The 18,057-nt window shown below is 47.6% G+C and overlaps 1 protein-coding gene across 1 annotated transcript in view; it reads right to left on the reverse strand.

Moving 5' to 3' along the window:
- Positions 1-9,424: 9,424 nt before the first annotated feature.
- LOC126482238 (tetra-peptide repeat homeobox protein 1-like) overlaps positions 9,425-18,057 on the reverse strand; it is a 32,304-nt gene continuing 23,671 nt past the window's right edge. Inside the window, exons 2-3 of the mRNA XM_050106216.1 lie at positions 14,094-14,740; positions 9,425-9,448 (exon numbers count right to left, since the gene is read on the reverse strand). Of these exons, the coding sequence (XP_049962173.1) occupies positions 9,425-9,448; positions 14,094-14,740 (671 nt within the window). The remainder of the gene's footprint in view (positions 9,449-14,093; positions 14,741-18,057) is intronic.

Below are 18,057 nucleotides of genomic sequence, written 5' to 3' on the forward strand. Positions count from 1 at the left end.
TTTTCCTTACCCCTACTCTTTTCCTTACCCCTACTCTTTTCCTTACCCCTACTCTTTTCCTTACCCCTACTCTTTTCCTTACCCCTACTCTTTTCCTTACCCCTACTCTTTTCCTTACCCCTACTCTTTTCCTTACCCCTACTCTTTTCCTTACCCCTACTCTTTTCCTTACCCCTACTCTTTTCCTTACCCCTACTCTTTTCCTTACCCCTACTCTTTTCCTTACCCCTACTCTTTTCCTTACCCCTACTCTTTTCCTTACCCCTACTCTTTTCCTTACCCCTACTCTTTTCCTTACCCCTACTCTTTTCCTTACCCCTACTCTTTTCCTTACCCCTACTCTTTTCCTTACCCCTACTCTTTTCCTTACCCCTACTCTTTTCCTTACCCCTACTCTTTTCCTTACCCCTACTCTTTTCCTTACCCCTACTCTTTACCCTTGTCTCCGCTGCGGCATTTTAGACCTCTCTTCTTTTCTTTCCTTTTCTTTGTTTTTCGCTTTCTCTTTTTTCCTCCACGTGTGTGTCTGAAGGTCGACCCACGAATTTCCATGCATAGCTGGTGAATGGGTAAAGCGTAATTCCCCACCCCGGGTAGACAGGTAGGACACGTACGTACCCCCTGGTAATGGCCAGGCGCAGGGAGGGGTGATTACCCGAGCTGATACCTTCCGAAAGTGCCGATTGGTCTCTGTCAGTTTCTCGGGAGGTGTGACCTGAGGTGTGAACAATCACCTAAGGTGGGAGTGCCCTCAGAGAGGGACCCCCACAAGGGAGGAGCGCGCCATCTGAAACGCCAGTAATCATGGGGGGTACTTCCGCAATGGTTTCTTCATCTACTACTATGTCTGCTGACAAGCGTAAGTTCACTGAGTCTCAGCCACAAACAGTTCTTCCATCTTTGCCATAGTTCCTTGTTGTTTCTCGGTCTGACGAAGGTCACGACTTCTCCATAGTCAACCCTTTCATTATTCAGAAAGGTGTCGACGCAATTGCAGGTCCTGTGAAGTCTTGTTCCAGATTACGAAATGGCACCTTGTTGTTAGAAACAGTCGGTGCCCCCCAGGCACAAAAATTGCTGTGTACTTCACTGCTATACACCTCCCCTGTCCAGGTGGCAGTGCACCGCACTTTAAATTCATCACATGGGGTCATTTATACATGCTCCCTCGACGGACTGTGCGACGAGGAAATTCAAAACTACCTGTCTGACCAGGGTGACACAGCTGTTCAGAGTCGTGAAAAGGGTTGACACGAACATCATTCCAACCTGTACTGTCTTCTTGACATTTGACAGAGTTCAACTCCCATCGAACATAAAAGCGGGCAATGAGATAATTTCCGTTCACCCTTGCATCCCAAACCCTACGCGTTGCTATTGGTGTCAGTGGTTCAATCATACCAGCCAGTCCTGTTCCAATCCGGCCAAATGTGTTATGTGTGGTAAGGATGCCCATGAGGGTGGTTGTCCACCTCCATCCCCTCGTTGCATCCACTGTATGGGTGACCACACTGCTTCCTCTAGAGATTGCCCCATTTTTAAAGACGAAAAGCTCATTCAGGAAATAAGAGTGAAGGAATAGGTGTCGACCTTTGCTGCTCGAAAATTGTTCGCCAGTCGAAAGCCCACTGTGCCTCAGACAGGTAAATACAGCACTGTCCTTGCCTCTCCTCGGCCAACAAATGAGGCGGCCACGCAGACTTGCGACCTCACCTTTAATGCCACAGTCGTCAGATCGGCCAGCGCAAAGATCGCCCTTTCAACCTCCCCACTTTCGCCTGCCCACTCTCTGGCTCACGCTTCATCGGGTTCTGCTAAATCTCGAGCCCTCAAGTCAGACACCCGGACTTCCAGAAAAGAGCCAACTCGTGAAGATTTTTTACGTACCCCAACTTCAAAACCATCGATTCCTCCTTCATCTAGCCATCCTGTTTCCTAGAAGGCTAATAAGAAAGAGTTCCTCTCCTTCTCCGCCACGGCGTGTCTCATCTACAGCACCACCTGGCGGTAGCCGCCCTCGGCCGTCCTCTGTGTCGCCGAGGCGCACTGCTGGCGGCCGATCAACCGGCCGATCGCTGGTGGCAGGAGCTGCTCCTGAACAACCTATGGATCAGGATCTTCTGCCTTCGGCTGAATGCCGTTCCACGCTGTCGGTCGCAAGCTCCGAGCAGTCGTTGAGTTGAGGGCAACCTTGGTCATAATCTTCCGTTTTCTGTTTACTCTATGTCCATTATCCATTGGAATATCTGCGGCATTCGAGCCAATCGGGATGAATTGTTGATCCTCTTGTGATCCTGCTCGTCGGTCATCTTCTGTCTTCAGGAAACAAAGCTGGCAATCCAGCACATGGAGGACTCGTGTTTCTTCTCCATGATAGTCTCCATCATCAACCAATCCCATTAAACACTTCCTTCCAAGCTGTCGCCGTCTTTCCCTTTCTGGAACACCTTCTCTCTTTGTACTGTATACATTCCATCGTCCACACCAATGGCACGAGCTGATCTCCTTCATCTTCTTGGTCAGCTTGGGGCCTTCAATGCCCACCACCCGCTTTGGGGGATCTCCACATCCTTGTCCGCGTGGCTCACTATTGATAGACGTCATCCACCAAGTGGATCTTGTCTGCCCAACACTGGGGACCATACTTTTTCGTCTGCCTCCACGACAAATTTCTCTCATTTGGACCTTTCGGTCGGTACTGTTCCGCTAGCTCGGCGCTTTGAACGGTTCGCCCTTGCTGATACACACTCCAGTGACCACTTTCCATGTGTCCCTCGATTGCAGCCACAACTGCCATACATGCGCCCGCGACACTGAAAGTTTGCCCAAGCCGATTGGACACTTTTTTCGTCTCTAGCGACATTCGATGACCGTCACTTTCCTAGCGTAGACGATGAGGTCACTCATCTTACAGACGTTATTCTTACAGCTGCGGAAAATTCAATACCACGCACCTCCGAATTGCCCCGGCGCCCCCCAGTTCCTTGGTGGAACGAGGCATGCCGTGACGCAATACGTGAGCGGCGACGTGCTCTTCACGTTTTCAGACACCATCCTACTTTGGCCAACTGTATCCGCTATAAGCAGTTCCGTGTGCGATGCTGTCGCGTCATCCGCGACAGCAAAACGGCAAACTGGGACTTCTTTACTAGCTCATTTAACACCTTCAATCCCTCGTCGGAAGTTTGGAGTCGGATTCGACGGGTTATCTGGCCTCACTGTCGCGCATGACACATTAGTGGACCCCGTCACAATTTCTAACTCATTGGGTCAGCACTTTGCTGAGATTTCGAGCTCTTCAAATTACCCGCCAGCGTTTCTCCCGAAGAAACGTGCAGCGGAACTGAAACGTCTTGCATTCTCCTCTCAAAATAGCGAAAGCTGCAATACCGTTTTCTCCATGCGGGAACTCCAACATGCACTCTCTTCTTCTCGTTCCTCCGCCCCAGGACCGGATGGTATCCACGTCCAAATGTTGCTGCATTTATCATACCATAGTCTGCGTTACCTCCTTCGCCTTTATAATCGAATTTGGACCGACAGTACTTTTCCCAGACGATGGCGGGAAGCTATCGTCGTTCCTGTTCCGAAACCTGGAGAGGACATACATCTCCCCTTTAGCTATCGCCCCATTTCCCTCACGAGTAGCGTCTGTAAGGTTTTGGAGCGTATGGTGAATTACCATCTAGCGTGGTGGCTGGAATCCCACAGTCTCTTAACACCTGCCCAATGCGGATTCCGAAAGCATCGTTCTGCAGTTGACCATCTTGTTGCTCTCTCCACTTATATCATGAACAATTTTCTCCGGAAGCGCCATACAGTAGCAATATTTTTTGATCTGGAGAGAGCATACGATACCTGCTGGAGGACAAGCATCCTCCGCACACTGTTCTCTTGGGGCTTTCGAGGTCGGCTACCCCTTTTTCTTTGCGAATTTATGGCAGAGCGCACATTTAGGGTGCGGGTGAACACTACTCTCTCCCGTACTTTCTCCCAATAAAACAGGGTACCCCAGGGCTCCGTGCTGAGTGTTGTACTGTTTGCCATCGCCACAAATCCAATTATGGATTGTCTCCTTCCTGATGTCTCGGGCTCCCTCTTTGTGGACGATTTTGCGATATACTACAGCTCTCAACGGACCAGCCTTCTTGAACGACGTCTTCAATGATGTCTCGATCGCCTCCACTCTTGGAGCATCGAAACCGGCTTCCGTTTTACTCCCAGTAAGACCGTTTGTGTTAATTTTTGGCGACGTAAGGAGTTTCTTCCGCCCTCCTTACATCTAGGTCCTGTCAACCTTCCGTTTTCAAACGTCGCTAAATTCTTGGGTCTTATGTTTGACAGAAAACTGTGCTGGTCCTCCCACGTTTCCTATCTTTCGGCTCGCTGTCTGCGATCCCTCAACACCCTCCGTGTCCTGAATGGTACCTCCTGGGGAGCGGACCGAGTGGTCCTTCTCCGCCTCTATCGCGCCTTAGTGCGCTCGAAATTGGATTATGGAAGCATAGTCTACTCCTCTGCTCGGCCGTCTATTCTTCGGCGTCTCGACTCTATCCACCACCGTGGATTACTTTTAGTGTCTGGAGCTTTTTACACCAGCCCTGTGGAAAGCCTTTATGCTGAGACTGCTGATCCTCTGCTGTCCAATCGGCGAGCAGTCCTTCTGAGTCCATATGCTAGCCATCTGTCTTCCATGCCTGCTAATCCAGCCCATGACATTTTTTTCGAAGCCTCCTTTGATGTAGGGTATGCAGGCCACCCTTCCTCCCTACTACCACCGGGAGTCCGCTTCCGTCAACTGCTCCATTCTCTTTCCTTCTGCTTGCCTAAAACCTTCTTGACAACTTGGGGTACAGCACCGCCTTGGCTCCGTCCCCGGATTTGCCTGCTCCATGACCTTTGTCGATTTCCCAAGGATGGTACCCCTTCACTTGTTTATCATCGGGCATTTGCTGCTCTATGTGCACAAATGACGGACGCCACATTTATTTACACCGACGGCTCGAAAACATCGTTAGGTGTAGGGAGTGCCTATATTGTTGGCGACACTCCAAATCACTTTCGGCTTCCCGACCAGTGTTCGGTGTATACTGCGGAGGTTTAGCTGTTCTCCAGGCTGTCCATTACATCCGCCGCCATCAGCGGATACAGTACGTTATCTGCTCAGATTCTCTCAGCTCTCTCCTCAGTCTCCAAGCTCTTTACCCTGTGCACCCTCTGGTCCACCGGATTCAGGACTGTCTGCGCTTGCTCCACCTGGGGGGCGTCTCGGTGGCGTTCCTCTGGCTCCCGGGACACATTGGTATCTGTGGAAATGAGGCGGTCGATATTACAGCCAAGGCTGCAGTCTCTCTTCTTCGGCCAGCTATTCAATAGATTCCCTACGCCGATCTACGGAGCGTTTTATGTCGTCGTGTTGTCCATTTATGGCACGTGCATTGGTCGACACTTCCCCATAATAAATTGCGGGACGTGAAAGCTCTTCCTTGTGCTTGGGCCTCTTCCTCCTGAACGCGTCGTCGGGAGGAGGTAATTTTAACTAGACTCTGGATAGGGCACTGTCTTTTTAGCCATCAACATCTTTTAAGTGGGGATCCTCCCCCACTCTGTCCCCACTGCTCTCAGCTGTGGACGGTAAGACACCTTTTAATTGAGTGCCCCTGTTTTAATCCGTTACGCTCCCGTCTACAGCTATCGCCTGATATATCATTGATTTTAGCAGATGACACGTGCTCAGCCGACCGCGTTCTCAAGTTTATTAGTGCCAGTGAAATGACGTCAGTCATTTGATGCTTTTTTTGGGGACAACCAACCGCTTTCTGTAGTGGATTTTTAGCCTTCCTTCTGCTTTTAGTTTCTCAAATTTTATGACTCGTTCCCATTGCTGCTGGTTTTCAATTTCGGTTTTTTACTGTTTCCTAAGTCACAGACCGGGCGCAAATGACCATAGCAGTTTTGCGCCCTAAAACCAAAACAAAACAAACAAAACAAAAAAACGTGTACAGTAAATAGTCTAATTTTGTTTTCGGAGTTCCTAAGGCAGATAAAAGGATGAGGCTGAAGAATATTTCTAGGTTATTCACTAATACTGGTTCTTGTACTTTCAGAAGTTGACTTTTGTGGAATAATTTGTATCAATCTTTTGAAGAGTATGGCTCTCATCAGTCAAGGAAATCTGTGACCATATGTGCCATCCTTCGTTGTATACATTGAGAATCAGCTGAACAAATGGCCTGGTCCCTCATACTTCAACAGTTACTTAAGATTGGCCATACACACGAATTGGAGTCATCCACCTGTGATGGAGCTAATACAATTTATATCCCTACAAATTATTGCCTCAGTTTATTGGTTATAATATTGAATCATTGATAATGTAGTAATAGGGTAGGATACTTTCTTATTTTTTGAGATGCTTAGTTTTACATTTCTGTACATCAAATATTGGTACCAGTCTGCTACACTTGGATTTTTTTCCACATCCGGTTGCTTATTTCTGCAACTTCTTTCCTGACAATAATCAATCACTAATAAGTGTCGTCTGTGAAAAGTCTGAGGTTGCTATGTGTACTGTTGGTCAGCTTGCTAACATAAAACAAGGATGATGAGTGTTCCAACACTCTCCTTTTGTGCAAGCCAGGGGCTACTTTTACTTGGTTTGATGAGTCTCCTTCCAAAATTTCATAGTTCATTTACCTAGTGCATCAATTTATCATATGATTGAATGCTCATACAGATTTTTCATTAAAGTCACCTTCTTAAGCTCTGCAACAATTATCACAAAAGTGCCTACTATCCAATGGGCAAGTAATAAATTTGTCTTTTAGTACTACACTCGGATTTGCTTGAACCAAGTGTGCTAACCTATGGAATGTGGAGACAGATAGTTCCTTTTTACACTCATGTCAAAGGGCCTCTTCCAGCTAGTGTCAGTGGTGTTGGGGAATGGAAATGAAGTGGGAAGGTAGAGGCAGATGAAAGAACACACTGCCTATACTGTCCAAATGCTGTCTTGGCTTGCTGTCTATTGTTTGACACCACATCTGTATGGTAACAGTTAATTTTCTTTCATAACCCTAATAAATAGTATGATATGTAACCTCTTCTGTTAAAATCAAGTGGTTTCCAGAGTATAAATGTAGATGTATTGCAGTATTTCTGATAGTGATTTGCACTCAAATTTTGTTCATTTACGTTTATTAAAGTCCCGAACTTTTGTTCTTTCAGGAAAGGCGGTCTTCTGATTCATCAGATTTTCGAAGAAAGAGGAGGAGATCTGATGATGCAGGTAAGCTGTTTACATCCCACTGCAATCTGTTTGTTGTGAGAATTGTGTAAAATTTGGTCTTCCAGATTGTGATTCTCCATTACATACATGCCTCCTACCACCCACTTGATAATTCAACTACTGTCTCAGAAAGAAACAAGCATAAACGTTGTAAAAAGTCCATATTTGGCATTTCATTTAGTGACTGTCTGCCTTCAAGGAATCAGAGGTCACTATAAGTGGAAAAAAAAATAGCAGAATTTTCTAGAGCACAAGAATTCACTTTTATGTTTGGCATTTAATACTTTGTTCATCTAAAGTCACCCTTGGTAGTCTATATATTTGCTGGTGGTTACTTGACACCATTCCTTGTTGATTTGCCCATCCAATAACACTATCTACACACTACATCTGAATCTATACTCTGCGAGCAACTGTGAAGTTCATGGCAGATGGTGCATCCCATTGTACCAGTTATTAGGGTTTTTACTTGTTCCATTCACATACAGAGTGCAAGAAGAATAATTGTTTGCATGTCTCCATGCATGCTTTAATCAATTTAACCTTCTCCTTGCAATCCCTGTGGGAGAAATACATAAAGGGGTTGTAGTACATTCTGAGTGTCATCATTTGAATCCAGTTCCTTATACTTCACAAGTAAGCTTTCTTAGGATAATTTGTCCATCTTCAAGAGTCTGCTACTTCAGTTTTGTCAGCATCTCTGTGACACTCCCACAGATTAAACAAACCGGTGACTATTTGTGCCACTAGTCTCTGTACACATTGAGTATCACCTGTTGGCCCTAATTGATGTGGGTCCCATACACATCAGTAATATTCTTGCATGGGTTAGGAGAGTGATTTGCCAGCAATCTCCTTTGTAGACTGATTGCATTTCCCTAGTATACTACCAATAAACTGAAATCTGCTAGCAGCATTACTCACAACAGAAATTCTGACTATTGATGTGATAGTCATAGGACGTTAAGTTTTTCATTTTGTGAAGTGCTCAGTATTTCATTTCTCAACATTTAAAACAAGATGCCATTTTCTTGCACCAGCTCTAAATCTTGACATGATGAAACTGAAGATTGTCACTTATGCCACACTGTACTTCATTACAATGAGGTGACATTTCATGGGATAGTGATATGCATGTATATAGATGGCGGTAGTACTGCTTATGCATGGTATAAAAGGCCAGTGCATTGGCTGAGCTGAGCTGAGCTGAGCTGTCGTTTTTGCTCAAGTGGTTCATGTGAAATGGTATAAGGCATGATTGTGAGCATGACAGTAAGAGACTTCAAACACTGATTGCAGTTGGAGCTAGACATGCTAGTCATTCCATTTTGGAAATCATTTAGGGATTCAATAGTAAAAGATTAATGAGAGAGCAGCACAGAGTTGTCATTGCTGACACAGGCAACACTGTGTGAAATAACTGCAGAAATCAATGTGGGATGTGTGACAAATGCATCCATTAGGACATTAATTAGCTATGCCAGCAGATTACTGATTAGGACATGTTTGCTAACAGCATGGTGTGGCCTGCAGCACCCCTCCTGGGCTAGTGACCATATAAGTTGCACACTAGATAATTGGAAAACTGTGGTCTGGTCAGATGAGTCCAGAATTCAGTTGGTAATAGCATGTGGTAGGATTATTATGTGATGCAGACTCCACAAATCCATGGATCCAAGTTGTCAACTAGGAACTGTGAAAGCTCATGGTGGCTCCATGATAGTAGAATGGGTTCTCTGGTCTAACTGAACCGATTATTGATTGGAGATGGTTTTGTTTGGCTACTTGGAGACCATCTGCAGTCATTTATGGACTTCATATTCCAATACAATAAAAGAATTTTTATGGATGACAGTGTGCCATGTTAAACATTTTGGTCAATTTTAATGAAGGATTTTTCCACCCATATTGTCAGACATGAACCCCATTGAACATTTATGGGGCATAGAGAGGTCATTTCATGCCTAAAATCTTGCACTGGCAACCCTTAGATTTATGGATGGCTGTAGAAGAAACATGGCTCAATATTTCTGCAGGGGTTTCTAATGACTTGTTGAATGATGCTATGTTGAGTTGCTGCACTATACCAGACAAAGTAAGTCTGACGCAACAGTAGGAGTAATCCCACGACATTTGTCATGTTCCAGCTAAATGCATCACCTGCAAAAATGAGAGATCACTGCTAGTAACGTCTACAAGGTCATTAATATAAAAACATAGAGCCCCAACTAACTTCCCTGTGCCACACCCAAAGTTACCTCAACATCTGTTCATGACACAAGCCATGTCCTCCCTCCAAAAGAAGTTAATCCAGTCAAATCTTTTGCATGATATCCCCTAATGATTGTACTTTGGTAACAATCAGATGCAAGTTAAGGTTCAGGTGAGTGTTATCAGAATGTGTGTGATTGACATGGAGATCATTCTGCTAGGGGTACCTCATTATATTTGAGCTGAGAATATGTTTTAACATTCAACAACAAATCAATGTCATGAATATTGGACATAAGTTTTGTGGACCAATTCTACTACCCTTCTTCTAGACAGGTGTGACATAGACTTCTGGGCACTGTTTTTTCTTCCTGGAGTCTAAGATTGATGATAGTAAAGAGGGGCTAATTCGGCTCCAAATTCAGTATAGTATCATCAATGGATTCCACTGGGCCTGGAGCTTCATTCAGTTTTAATAATGTAAGCTCTTACTCAACACCACTGACACCAGTACTTATTTCCCTCATCTTTTTATTGGTAAGTGGACAATGATTCTTTCCAGATCAAATTTTCCTTTTTGTTGTATTATTGACACTCGAATTAAATTTAACTTTTCCAAAAGTAGCTCACTGCACCAGTGACCCAAATCACTGCCTTGAGTTACATATAACCCAGAGGCTCAGTTCAGAAGAAAAAGCTTTGATTCATGTGGAAGACATCAGAGGACTCAATTATTTGTCAAAGAAAATTTTTTGAAATGGGAATTTTGCAGCCAAGTGTGATATATCCTGGAAGAAGATCCATCATATCTACTGTCATCTCAACACACAGCTTTTCATCGCCAACTTTTGCAGTTCAGTGGGCAGTCGTTTTGCTGGTTTGTGTCCTCAGAATGGGACTGGCTGTTCATGTCACACACCAACTTACCTAATAACCAGTGTTCAGCTTCCTGTGTCAGAATGAAAACTGTAAACTTTCATGAAGGATGAATGCCTGTGAGTTCCTGGTGATCAGAGTGGGCTGTTTGAATGTGTGTCAAAATTACAGTTGCGAAAACACTCTGTACTGCATGAGCTGAGGTGCCCTGACCACCCAAATCTCCCTGTTGTGCACTAGGCCCTCCTCTCTGTATTGTAATTATTGCCTCTGCTTTTCTGTGATAACTGGCAGTTCTTTCCTCTATAATCATATAATGCTCTTCTGTGCTGAATTCTTACAGAGCATGTTTTGCAAGTTCATACCACCAAAAGTTTGTACACCATTAAGATTTGTAGTGTGGCATATTAGACTGGTCAAGGGTAATTTTTAATTCCAGAATGGTGTTGCGTGTTGCTGAACTACAGATTACTTGTACTGACAGTATGTTCAGTTAGATAGCTGCCATCCCCTCTTACTCATCTTGGTCACACTGACATTGTACATGAAGTGACTCACAATTCCTCTTTATATCCTGAAGACCTTGGTAAGGACATGATAGATGAGCACTCTACTCCCAAACATATCTCGTGTACCACTCGTGACTCTAATCCTTCAGTCACTTGTTAAGGAATGTTCCCAGTATTACCACAGACAGGACAACTTAACTGCATTCCTAGTCTTGGCTCTGGCATCTTCTCTCTTTCCCAAAGTGGAAATTTGCCACCTGACATATTAAGTAACCTGGTCCATTGTTATGCCATACTTCCTCCCAGCCCCTTTCCACATCAATCATCTGCCTGTGGAAGAACCAAATGCAAGGCTAGCCATATGCAGCAATACAACTGATAATATTACAGCTCATTTAGAGGAATTTACCATGCTTTAGAGTCATATCTCACCCTATCAGAGGCAGGGCCATCCATAAAATCAAAATGTATTCCAGCTCTACTGTAACTTCTGTATGATATTTTACCGGAACTGGCACATGATGACCATCTCAAATCGCAGTGAAGAGCACAATTGACTACCCATGGGCAGAATGTGCTGCCAAGAAAGAGATGCTCAGCTACTACCTGGCTTCATGACCCACAGCATATGGGTTCCCAGAATTCCGACTTCACCACTGCCATTGTCTCCAATATCAGATTATCTGATTGAAGTTCATGGGAGTTGCCTTATATCATACCTTTGTCCCACAAGCCTCAATCATCACTTGCTCCTGTCCCATGCACACAGACATATCCACCCCTGCCCTGTTTCTTGTATTTCATTCTCTTCACTTAAACTTTCTCTCCAACTTCGTCCTTCCATTTTCTGCCCCCCCACCACACTTTGTCCCATCACACTCATCCACACTAAGCTGTGTACCACATGCGACTTCCCCACTCTGCCAATGGCTGGAGCACATATGGGCTGTTCCATTTCGATTTGGAAAACAGAAAACATTATTTTTTGTGTGAGTTCATTTTAGTGTAACCTAACATGAACATTGAGTTAATCTTCTACAAACTCACAGCTGTCATAAGTAGCCACTTTGTTTCTTTGAATCACAGTTACTATAATAAAATAAAAACACATTATTCTAAGACTTCTCTGAACCTGTTTCAAGTGAAATTCTCAAACACAATTCAAAATGAAAGTAATATTGTATAGTTTTGGTATTTTTGTGCTAGTTAAAGAACTTACACAAATTTAATTTTCAATACAGTTAATCTTTTTCTGAAAACGAGATTTAACTTGGAATAAAAAGTACTTTGTGCCATTCAGCATTGATATAAAAAAAGTATTACTGAACATTTTGTGGTACCTTCAATGGAGAGTTACAGGAAACATAAAAAAAAAAAAATTTGAAATAGATGCAAAACCTTATGGTTGCGCTATGCCATATTACAAAACACCCATGAATCATGATGCCATTGTTGATAGACTGCTAATCGTTTCACAGTGTGAAGATGCTGACAACTGGGATGCTATGACCAAGAATAAAAGACTGTTTTTGTTCCCATGAACCAAGGCTGGGCAGGATGAGCAGGAAAGAAAGGAAAGTCAGGGAGTACAAGACCATGGACAAACTGACCTACACTGAGGCTAAGAGAAAATTTGAACACCTGCTTCCTGTCTTAAGCCACCAGTACAACAGTTCTGGCATGATCAGCTCCGACAACCCAGGTCACCTCTCAGAGCCGGAAGACTACACCTGCTCCTGCGATGGTGGGAGAATTTTCTTCCCTGTTGATCCTGCACCACCTACTTTAGGAGCAACACCCCCCCCCCCAACCATTGGGGACATCTGTCCCCAATTCTAAGCCAGAGAAGTGTAAGTCTTCTTCAGTTCCTTTCGCTAGGATGGGGTCCTGTGGGTCACTCCCTTCCCAGCTTTCTTCTAGTGGGAAAGATGACACCCACCAGTGGCTGAAAAGCCCAAAAGCAGCAGGTCATATGGCTTCAGTCCCAGAGACTGAGCCAGTGAAGTCCTCCCGACCAGAGGAACCCAAGGAGCTGTGAGAGAATTCCAACAAGAAGCCTCCTAATGCCAAGGAAATTGCAGTGTCACCCACACCATCGCTACCTACAAGCTGTGTGACTGAGGATGGGATGGAAAATTTCGGCGTCTGCTGAGGACCTAGATCTCGCCATACCCTCACACTACAGATATAGACTGTGCAGGCCATAAATCGGTGGCAGCAGGTGACTATGAGGCGTAAACTGCCTCATTAAATGTTGCTTCCCAGTCTCATGTCATCCTCCAGTGAAATTGCGGCAGTTTTTTCAACCGGATGGCTGAGCTATGGTGACTGTTAAGCTTTACACCTGCTATCTGCATTGCCCTCCAGGAAAACCTAGTTCCCAGCAATGTGGACGCCTGTACTAAGTGGCTATAAGGGATATTAAAAGAACTGTAGCAACTGTAATACTGTCTGGTGGAGTTTGCGTCTGTCCTAAACTCATTCTGTAGTGACACTGTGCCCCATTACACCCCTCTTGAAGCTACGGCTGTCAGAATGATGACACAGGAAATAACTATCTGTAATATATATCTTCCTCCAGAGGGTGCAGTACCCTTGAATGCATTAGCTGCACTGATTGAACAACTCCCTAAACCTGTCCTACTTTTGGGAGATTTTAATGCCAATAACCACTTGTCAGGTGATACCAAGATTACTGGCCGAGGCAGAGATGTCGAAACTTTACTGTCGCAATTCGACCTCTGCCTCTTAAATACTGTGACCACCACACATTTCAGTGTGCCTCATGTTAGTTACTCAGCCATTGACTTATCAATTTGGAGCCCAGGACTTCCCCCATCTATCCACTGGAGAGCGTATGACGACCTATGTGGTAGTGACCACTTCCCCATCTTCCTGTCACTGCCCCAGTGTCAGGCACATGGACGCCTGCCCGAATTGGCTTTGATCAAGTGGGGAGCTATCGCCTCTACTGTCACTGCTGAATCTCCCCCACATGGTAACATTGATGTGATGGTTGAGCAGATGACTAGCACAATTGTTTCTGCGGCAGAAAACGCAATCACTCGCTCTTTAGGGTGCCCAAAGTGTAAGGAAGTCCATTGGTGGTCGCTGGAAATCGCTGAAGCAATGAAAGAGAGTTGGCGAGCTCTACAGCGGCATAAGCGGCACCCTTCCCTGGAGCACCACACAGCCTTTAAACGTCTCACTATGCCGGGCACTATGCCGGGCACTATGCCGGGCACTATGCCGGGCACTGTGCCGGGCACTATGCCGGGCACTGTGCCGGGCACTGTGCCGGGCACTGTGCCGGGCACTGTGCCGGGCACTGTGCCGGGCACTGTGCCGGGCACTGTGCCGGGCACTGTGCCGGGCACTGTGCCGGGCACTGTGCCGGGCACTGTGCCGGGCACTGTGCCGGGCACTGTGCCGGGCACTGTGCCGGGCACTGTGCCGGGCACTGTGCCGGGCACTGTGCCGGGCACTGTGCCGGGCACTGTGCCGGGCACTGTGCCGGGCACTGTGCCGGGCACTGTGCCGGGCACTGTGCCGGGCACTGTGCCGGGCACTGTGCCGGGCACTGTGCCGGGCACTGTGCCGGGCACTGTGCCGGGCACTGTGCCGGGCACTGTGCCGGGCACTGTGCCGGGCACTGTGCCGGGCACTGTGCCGGGCACTGTGCCGGGCACTGTGCCGGGCACTGTGCCGGGCACTGTGCCGGGCACTGTGCCGGGCACTGTGCCGGGCACTGTGCCGGGCACTGTGCCGGGCACTGTGCCGGGCACTGTGCCGGGCACTGTGCCGGGCACTGTGCCGGGCACTGTGCCGGGCACTGTGCCGGGCACTGTGCCGGGCACTGTGCCGGGCACTGTCTCAGAGAATTACCCCCCAGCCTTTTGCACACTCAAACGGCTGCTGGAAGGGAACGCCCCCTTTCACTACACGCAGCAGTGTATCCTATAACACCCAATTTACGGAGTGGGAGTTGCTCGGTGCCCTTGCACATTGCCCCGACACAGCTCCTGGGTCTAGTCGGATCCACAGCCAGATGATAAAACCTCTCATCTGACTACAAGCGACATCTTCCAGTCATCTTCAACCAGATTTTGTGCGATGGTGTCTTTCTGTCGCAATGGCGGGACAACACTACCATTCTGGTGCTCAAACCCGGTAAAAACCTGCTTGATGTGGATAGCTATTGCTCCATCAGCCTCACCAACGTTCTTTGTAAGCTGCTGGAACATATGGTATGTCGGCAGTTGGGTTGGGTTCTGGAGTCACGTGGCCATTAACGGCCTAGCAGCAGCTGTCTGGCCCTCAGACTCACCTTCTCTATATGCAGACGACTTTTGCATTTCGTACTGCTGCTCCAGTACTATTGCTGCTGAGCAGCGCCTCCAGGGGACCATCCATAAGGCGCAGTCACAGGCTCCAGCCCACAGCTTCCAGTTTTCACCCGCAAAGTCGTGCGTCATGCACTTCTGTCGGAGTTGTATCATTGACCTGGAACCCGCACTTTACCTTATTGACGATCCAATCACTGTAGTGGTGACATATCAGTTTCTAGGATTGGTTTTCAATGCTCGATTGACTTGGCTCCTTCATCTTTGTCAGCTTAAGCAGAAGTGCTGGCAGCACCTCAATTCCCTCTGTTGCCTGAGCAACACTATTTGGGATGCAGATCGCTGTACACTGCTGCAGCTCTACTGAGCCCTTGCCCAATCCCGAATTGACTATTGGCGTGTGGTTCATGGTTCTGAAACGACTTCAGCATTGCAATTACTCGACCCTGTGCGCCACTGTGGGGTTTGATTAGAGGCAGCTTTTAGAATGAGTCCGGTGACCACCATACTGGTGGAGGCTGGTGTCCCTCCACTGCAGATCAGACGTGCGCAACTGCTCACCAGTTACACAGCACACATTCATAGTTGCCCTGACCATCGGAATTACCATCTCCTTTTCCCATCCGTGGCGGTGCATCTCCCACATCAGTGGCCCAGATCGAGTCCAACGTTCGTGGTTTGCGTGCGGTCCCTTCTCTCTGAACTGGAGTCCTTCCCTTTACCACCTCTACTTGCGGTCCATTCACGTATACTTCCCCCCCCCCTCCCCCCCCCCCCCCGCAGGGGTCCACAACTCTTTTGTGGATACGTGCGTGGCGAGCACGGGGCCCCAAGCCATTGCAGCCTTCTTTCTCTCCCGGGCTGCATTTCCTTTCCCTTCCCCTCCTTTCCCCTCCATGCTCCTTTCCCCTCGCCCTCTCCTCTCCCTCTATTGGTGTCCTTGCTTATGTTGGCCCCCGCTATCCTCCTGGTTCTGTTGGTTTTACACTCCGGCTTTGTTGCGTAATCATCTCCTCCTTTTGGCATTCCTTGGTCCCCCTCTGGGGTTTGACCTCCATTACAAAATTTCTCCTCCGTAGTGTTAGCCATTTGGGGAAGAGCACCTTACCTAGTGTCTCCGACGTGCGCCCTCCTAGTACATTCCACCTTTTCTTTCACATCGTTGTGTGATGCTAGGGTGCATAGCCAGCACGGTAGCCAGCCCGTGTGGTGGGGTCGCTATGTACCCTTTTGGTTGAGCCCCCTGAACACAAAGGGATCACACTTCTGATACCTGAGCTGTGACCTCCTCATGCATGCCTTGGAGTGGTTGCTCGTCATTCTGGAGCATCGGAACTCCCGGCAATGGCCGCCGTGCCAGACGGCCCTTGCTGTGGCTGGGTGGCGCCCGTGAGGAGAGCCCCTGATCGGAGTGTGTGGTATCAGGGCAGACGCTATGCAGATGAAACGCATACGGGTCCAAAACTCTGGCCATTCTTCTGCGGCCGTCTCTCTGCGTGGTACTGATTCCTCAAGTGCTGCTTCTCTTGCCCCTTCGGCCTTCCCTTACATGGCTACCCCCTGGGAAGAGGGTCAGGCCCGTCGTCTAGGGGCAAAACCTTTCCCCTGTTATCTAGTTTGCACCAGGACTGATGGAGATACTTTCACCAGTGTCAAACCTTTATTCTTTGTGGAACACATTGAAGACAAGTTTGGCGAAGTGGACTCCCTGAGCAAGATGTGGTCGGGTTCGTTGCTGATAAAAACTGCTTCAGCTGCCCAATCTGCGGCCCTTCGTGCCTGTACCCATCTTGGCACAATTTCTGTGCCCATTATCCCTCACCAGTCTCTAAATATGGTACAAGGTGTGATTTTTCACAGGGACCTCATCCTTCAAACTGATGAGGAACTTCGGGACAATCTCGGACGGCGGGGTGTTCACTTTGTTCAGCGTGTTCAGAAGGGTCCTAAAGATAATCATATTGATACTGGTGCCTTTATCCTGGCCTTTGAAGGGGATACCCTTCCTGAGAAAGTTAAGATTATGGTCTATCGCTGTGATGTGAAGCCGTACATCCCCCCTCCTATCAGGTGTTTTAAGTGCTTGCGTTTTGGCCACATGTCGTCTTGCTGTTCCCAGGACCCTCTCTGTGGTGACTGTGGACGTCCACTCCATGAGGGGAGTCTTTGTGTTCCCCCTCCTGTATGTGTAAATTGTCATGGTAGTCATTCTCCACGTTCACCAGATTGCCCAGTATATAAGAAAGAAAAAAAGATACAGGAGTATAAGTCCCTCGATCGTTTAAGCTACACAGAGGCCCGTAAGAAATATGCACGACTGCACCCTGTGTCCATGACATCTAGTTACGCCTTGGTTACATCTTCACCCCTTCCTCCCCCTTCCTTACCCCCATCCCGGACCCCTCTCCTCCCCCCCTCCCCTGCGGCTCCCATACCTTCTCCTATGGGCACTGCTCCCCCTACCCAGCCGGAGAAGTGTTCCACTCCTTCGGCGTCTGCCGGTCAAGGGCGCCTCTCCCGGGATGCCCCTTCCCGGCACCTTCCAGGTCAAAGGTCTGCTGCCGCATGGCGACCGCAAGAGCCGCGGTCTGTCGGCCCCCAGGTCGCCCGGTCTCTTTCTGTTCCTGATCTTGCTGCAGCTGGCTCCTTTATGCCACACAGCCCTCCTCGATTTCAGCCTGAAAAGAAGAAGAAACATAAGTCCCGGGACAAAGAGCCTCTGGTGTCACCGGAGGTCCCTTCCCCGACTTCACAACCGGATTCTGACCTGTCGTTCATGGATGTCGCCCCCTCCTTGTCGGTGAAGGGTGGGGACCCGGCGGTATGACTG

Source organism: Schistocerca serialis, chromosome 5, assembly GCF_023864345.2.
Source record: "Schistocerca serialis cubense isolate TAMUIC-IGC-003099 chromosome 5, iqSchSeri2.2, whole genome shotgun sequence".
Classification (NCBI taxonomy): Eukaryota; Metazoa; Arthropoda; class Insecta; order Orthoptera; family Acrididae; genus Schistocerca; species Schistocerca serialis.